Here is a 6,791-nt window from a genome sequence, read left to right as displayed (position 1 = left end):
GGTCAAACAGATTAGAGCTTTTTTGTAACACACCCTCATTAGGAAATGGCGGCCTGGGTTTCTCTTACTTCAAAGTTAACTTCAAGATGGTACTCTGGATAAGAGGCTACTGTTAGGACAGAATATGGGGAAACAGAATGGTTTCCAACTGGCAAGGGTGTCAGACAAGGATGCATATTATCTCCCTCCTGTTCAATCTCTAGGTGGAGCAAACCATAAAGAATGATGGATTAGATTTAGAAGAGGGTGGAGTGAAAATTGGTGGAAGGAACATTAACAATTTGAGATAAGCAGATGGCACAAAGTTACTGGAAGAGAATAGTTAAGATTTGAAACAACTACTGATGAAGGTCAAAGGAGGAAGTGCCAAAGCACGGTTATAGCTGAATATCAAGAAGACAAAAGTAATGACTACTGAGGAATTACACAATTTAAAAGGTGACAATGAAGAAATTGAAATTGTTCATGAACTTCTATTCCTTGACTCAATTAGCAAACGAAAAGGAGAATGCAATAAAGAAATCAGAAGAATGAGACTTGGGAGAGGCGGGAACTAGGAAAGATCCTTAAACATAAAAGATGTCTCACTGCAGACCAAGATCCAGATAATCCAAACACAGTAATACATTACTATGTATGGCTGTGAAAGTTGGACAATGAGGAAAGCTGACAGGAAGAAAATTGATTCATTTGAAATGTGATGCTGGACAAGAGTTTTGCAGATACCATGGATGGTCAAAAAGACAAATAAGAGGGTTTGAGATCAAATCAAGCCTGAATTCTCCTTAGAAGCTAAAATGACAAGACTAAAGCTATCGTACTTTGGTCACATCATGAGAAGACAAGGTTCTCTGGAAAAGTCAATACTGCTAGGAAAAGTGGAAGGCAGTAAGAAAAGAGGAAGACCTAAAACGAGGTGGCTGGACTCAATAAAAGAAGCCACTTCCTCCAGTTTGTAAGATTTGAGCAAGTCTGTCAATGATAGGATGTTTTGGAGGTCTTTCATTCATAGGGTCGCCATAGGTCAGAAGCGACTTGGTGGCACATAACACACACGCAGCTGCCTGTGGGAAGCAAAATATCCTTGGAGGCCTCAGGCTTCCGTGTCAGTTTCTTCACTCTTAGCCATTTCACTACAGCCGCCCAGCAGTGGCTCAGGACAGCTATTTCAATAGGGGGGTTCGATTTTGCCCTGGCAGAGTATTTTTTTAAAGGTTAACTTAAAAAAAAAATCTCCCTCACACGAACAGTGAAATCCTAAACAGATTTACTCGTCTAAGCCCACTGAAATCAATGGGTTTAGAATGGAGTAACTCTGCCGAGGATTTCACCGTCGAAGCAGCGCCAGGAAAGAGCATCGACTCTGTTTCAGGGCCCAGCCAGGAGAAAGCCACCGATTTTCACATTTCGCCCCCCTCACATCGGCCACCCTCCTGTGGAGGAAAAAAATGGCGCCAAAACTTAACCAGGAAGTCCCGCCTCCAACATAACTGAATGTCCATCAACTACTCCCCCCTCCCAAATATCATGGTCGAGACTACCCCTCTCCACTTCTCGCGAGATCTTAGGGTTGAGGTCGAGCGGTCGGCCCTTTTCTCAGGCTCTCGCGAGAGCTTCCGGCCGACACAAGTGGGGAGGCCGGAAGTCAGTCACTCTCGAAGCCAACATGGCGGCGCTAGCTGGTTCGCCGTCCGCCGCTCACCCGCCCCTGGCGACGGCCGCCGCGCCCAGTCCCGCTCCGGCGCCGCCCGGGCCCCCTGGCTACAGGCCCTTCGAGCCCGAGGCGCTCGGCCTCAGCCCGGGCTGGAGGCTCACCGGCTTCGGGGAGCTGCGGGGCTGAGGCTGTAAAGTCCCTCAGGAGACGCTGCTCAGGCTCCTGGAGGGACTCGCCGGGCCCAGCGCGGGGCTGATCGGCGAAGGGGAGGCGGCCGCCGGAGGCCCAGCCCCTATTCTCGGTGAGGGCTGGCGAGGGCCTTCGGGGATCAGAGGGGCCTTGCTGGGTGCGGAGAGGGCCCTGGCCTGCGCAGTACGGGGCAGGCCCCGACGCGCCATTCTTGCATTCTCTTCCCGCACCCCCGATTTAAAAAAAATCCTGCCGGGTAGAAAAGTAGCACATCCCAGATAAACGTGCTAGCTTCGCTCTCTTTCTCTGCGCCGGTAGATTTCTGTAGTTTGGGGAGGGGGGAGTACTCGAAGGCCCATCAACTGTACTGCCCAGTCCTGCTGTCTGCACAGGTGGTGTATGTTGTGGCAGGGCTTTTTCAGTGGTGGCCCCTTACGTCTGGAAATCCCTCCCCCTTGAAGCTTGCCTGCTGCCTAAGTAGTCCCCCCTCCCCGGTTCTTTTGCTGTTTTTATGATTCTAGCTTGAAGACTCTCTTAGGAATATAATCTCAGGCTGCTTTATGACCTTGGCTCGTTATTTATACCATTTACATTGATGTTATGATTTGACAGTGTTGTCTGTAAAGCTGCCTTGAGCAGATCTCTAAACAGATTGTATTATATACATTTTCTAAATGCCTTGCTTGGAATTTGTTGGAGAGTAAAGTATGGTTTGGCTATGAGCCTGGGTACTATATATCATTTGATTTATATAATAATGATTTATATATCGCCCTTCAAGACTACTTAATGCCACACTCAGAGCGGTTTCAGAGTGTGTTATCATCAGGACAATCCCCCTGTGAGGTTGGTGAGGCTGAGAGAGCTGTGACTGACCCAGGGTCACCCAGCTCGCTTCAAGCAGAGGGATGGGGAATCAAACCAGATTCTCCAGGTTAGAGTTCTGCTGCACTTAACCACTACACCAAACTAGTTTCCTAGTTCAAATCTTGTTTCTTTTACAAGCTCCCTAGGTAGTCTTTAAGTCTGTCTCCTCTCACTCCTTTTTACATATGTCAATAATATTGACTTCCTTGACATTATAATAATTGCAACAGCAGTGATAATTATATAAAACCCTAAAATGCTATGTAAATTCTGATCCCCTGCCTGTAGGTTTATTCTGCCACAGTGGCACTCACTACATTCTGTCACATGTAGGCCAAACCTTGACTTTTCTGACGAGTGGGGCAGAGATGTGTTTCTAGATTGCTATGAAATATGACATCTTCTCTCCACAGGCATTGGAATGGACTCCTGTGTCATCCCTTTGAGGCATGGGGGTCTTTCCCTTGTACAGACCACAGACTTCTTTTATCCACTGGTGGAGGATCCCTATATGATGGTAAGTTGGGAGTGGGGACTCAGTTGGCCAAAAGTGAGTGAATTGTGGCTTTCAGGAAAATTAAATGTTTTAGCTGTGAGGAGCAGTTTTGGAATGTGAGGCTCATGAATACAATTGCCTTGTGTGTCATTTTCCTTCTGATTCAGTGCCTGTTGCTGCATATATGTCTGATCTAGGGCCGCATTGCCTGTGCCAACGTGCTGAGTGACCTCTACGCCATGGGCATTACAGAGTGTGACAATATGCTTATGCTGCTGAGTGTGAGCCAGAAAATGACTGAAGAGGTGAGAAGTGCCCTGGATCATTGTACTTTTAATCAAAACTCGTCCTTTGACGATTTTGAAAAATGAGTATTTTATACATACTATTTACATGAAAATCTCTATTGAAATGATGGCAAAGATGGGCTGTGTTAAAGCTCTGCACATTCTAAAACGTGTCTAAAAACATTGTTTCCCTCTAGGATTTGTTTGGATGGTTGTCCTCAAATTCACCAACAGTAACTCCACAGCTCAGTTTAGACATAATTCCAAACCATAGTTTGTGCTTCTAAATCATTGGACAAGCCATAGCAGAGTGACTTGTCTATGTTAGTTTTCTGTCTGCGGTCTATAGATACAGTGACGTTCAGGGGCAGAGCAAATGACAACTGGTTTGCCAGCACAGACCTCACATAGCACAAACCATGGCTTTCAATTCCATCTCCTACCATGGTTGTTGGTTTTTAGTTCTCATTTGCCTGTCTGTTGCAAACCATTGTCTAAAATGACCATTTGTGGCCAAGCATAACTTGTAATTCTGAGCTGTGAAATATGTAGGCAGGAAATTGCCGTTAATATTAGAGACACAGCACCCTATTTGCCACAAGAAGCCTCAGAAGCATAGTAATTTCCTGAATTCTTTATTGTGCCCTTCACCCAGGAGCGGGACAAAATCATGCCGCTGATAATCAAGGGCTTCCGTGATGCTGCAGAGGATGGTGGTACCTCAGTAACTGGTGGGCAGACAGTCTTGAATCCTTGGATTATTGTTGGAGGAGTTGCAACAGTCGTGTGTCAGCCCAATGAGTTCATCATGTGAGTATCGGGGTCTCATGGGCAGGGATGCGAGGGGTCGTTGGTGATAGAATTCTGCTAACAGGTACAGACGGCCACGTTGTGGGATCCTTAGTTGCTGACAATCAACTTACTAGAGGAACAGCATTGAGGGAGTGATTTCTCCTGTGATCTTTGAAAGATAAGGAGCAGGGGTGGGTGATAGTGAATCTTCATCTTTGTTCCAGGGTAGACAATGTTTATTTCATTAGAATATTTATATGCAATATCATTCCATAGGCTGTCACGTCAGTTTTCAAGTGTTTGAGAAGGTTGTAGTGGCTTAAAGAACGTTTTGAAGATGCCTAGTTGCAAGCTGCCTGGTGGAGAGTCTGGGAAACCTGTGTAAGGTGCTGAGCTTTGGACTCGCTTTCTTGATTTCAGGCCAGACAGTGCAATTCCAGGGGATGTCCTTGTCCTGACCAAGCCGCTGGGAACGCAGGTGGCCGTGAATGCTCACCAGTGGCTAGATAACGTAAGTTTGCACATCTGTGGGAGAACTTAACTCTCGCAGAATATATTGTAGTGAAGTTTATTAAGCAGAGGAAAACATCATCGGATTAGTGTAATGTGCCTAAGATGAGATAATATTTAAGGTAATTGTGGAATAACACCCTGAAAACCTATGCTTTTTGCTTGATACCCAAGTGGTAAGTTGGGGGGGAAGTACAGGAATGTTACGGTGCGGCTGCTAAGCCACATTGCATGAAGGAGTGGTTTCTTTGGAGCTTGTCATGTTGTACTAAACTGATTTGACATGAGGCAAGAGGCCTCTGATCCTAGAAGGGGATGTCTTCCCCCCCCCCCCTTTGTTTCTGTTACAGCCAGAAAGGTGGAATAAGATTAAGCTGGTGGTGTCCAAAGAAGATGTTGAGCTAGCCTACCAGGAAGCCATGTTTAGTATGGCCATGCTGAACAGAACAGGTAAGGGCCTGGCCCTTGAACTGGACCTTGCTGGCAAGACAGAGCTAAGATACTGCCCAAGAAAAATAATAAAATAGTCCATGAGTCCACTTCTGACTTTGGAGTTTCCCTTAAAGATGAAAGTATTTTAAAGTAATGGGTTGGGCATCTTGCCTGAAGGGATGATTTCTTCTGCCAGGGAAAAGAGCTTCAGTGAGCAGACCAGATCAACAGGATTCAACCCACTGTTGCTGCTGTCTTGTAGACACTTGACTTTGGGCCCAGTACTAATGGGGGAAATGTGCCCCAATGGCTAGCTCTCATCACTTCAGTGATGTGGCAGACGACAGTTAAGAGGCAGAATACTTGCCAGTGAGCAGAGTAGCTGCTGTATGAGGATTTGTGCCTGTAGATGTTCTCCTCTTGCAGCTGCCAGCTTGATGCACACCTTCAATGCTCACGCTGCTACGGACATCACAGGCTTTGGGATCCTGGGCCACGCACAGAACTTGGCCAAGCAGCAGCGCAGTGAAGTATCCTTTGTCATCCACAATCTTCCCATTATTGCCAAGATGGCTGCTATCAGCAAAGCAAGTGGCACACGGTCTAGGCTCCTGCAGGGGACATCCCCGGAGACATCTGGTAAGACGAGCAGCCAGGGCCGCCCTTGAAAGAGAGTTGGCAGCAGTCTCTGTTTTCCTGAGGCCTTAATTTGTGGCACTGTTTCCATTGCAGGGGGGCTGCTGATCTGTCTACCTCGGGAGCAGGCCGCCCGCTTCTGTGCAGAGATCAAATCCCCCAAATACGGAGAGGGACATCAAGCCTGGATCATTGGCATTGTAGAGAAAGGCAACCAGACCGCTCGCATCATTGACAAGCCTCGTATTATCGAAGTAACACCCCGGGGTGCTACTGCCTCCCCTCAGGATAACAATTCTAGTGCCAGCCCTGAAGCTGCCTCCTGAGGTGGAAAAATGGGTTTCTTCTATCCCCTGTAGGCTCTAAGCTGCTAAGGGCAGTGGAGCAAGGCTCTGGGTCAGTGTGCATTTCGCTGTCTGCAGCACAGTGATCCTTGGGGGCCTCGGTCTTCATTTTGCCTGAGCAAAAGCAGTGGCTGGATCCTCCCTGCCATCTGCTCAAATGTCATCACGTAATTGGTTTCGAAGCCATTCTCTGTCAGCAGGTAAATTTCTATTGATTCGGAGATGGCAGTAACTTGAATTATTTATTGGAATAGTTCTGTTTGTTATTAAGCTCTCCCAGTTTTTGGTCAGACTGAGCAGCTGGTCCAAAAAGAAGGGTGGGTGACTAATAAAGCCATTTGGTTGGGCCCGTGGCCTCTCCTCTCTTAATGAAGCTCCTCCCTTAAAACCCAAGCATGGGCGTGGAGGAGCAGAGGAACCCTAGAGGAGCAGCACCAAGCTCAGCTTCATGGATTGTTCCTTGGGTTGTAAATTATTGGTGACTGAGTTAATAAAGGCTGATTTCTACAGCTAGTGTGGAACTTTGCTGGAAGGCTGGAGTGGCGGCATAAAAGAAGGGTGGCTGGCAGAAATGCAAAAGGGTG

The 6,791-nt window shown here is 47.1% G+C and overlaps 1 protein-coding gene across 1 annotated transcript; it reads left to right on the top strand.

Annotated features, from left to right (window-relative positions):
* Positions 1-1,644: 1,644 nt before the first annotated feature.
* SEPHS2 (selenophosphate synthetase 2) lies at positions 1,645-6,716 on the top strand. The gene is made up of 8 exons (XM_055003226.1): positions 1,645-1,955; positions 3,124-3,227; positions 3,404-3,511; positions 4,149-4,303; positions 4,706-4,796; positions 5,146-5,245; positions 5,654-5,866; positions 5,960-6,716. Exons 1-8 carry the CDS (start codon positions 1,667-1,669, stop codon positions 6,187-6,189), a joined length of 1,290 nt encoding a protein of 429 aa, XP_054859201.1. The 5' UTR covers positions 1,645-1,666; the 3' UTR covers positions 6,190-6,716.
* Positions 6,717-6,791: the final 75 nt, after the last annotated feature.

The sequence above is a fragment of the Eublepharis macularius genome, chromosome 19 (genome assembly GCF_028583425.1).
Source record: "Eublepharis macularius isolate TG4126 chromosome 19, MPM_Emac_v1.0, whole genome shotgun sequence".
Taxonomy (NCBI): Eukaryota; Metazoa; Chordata; class Lepidosauria; order Squamata; family Eublepharidae; genus Eublepharis; species Eublepharis macularius.
Note: the sequence above shows the minus strand (reverse complement) of the source record. Positions and strands in the feature narration are given on the sequence as shown.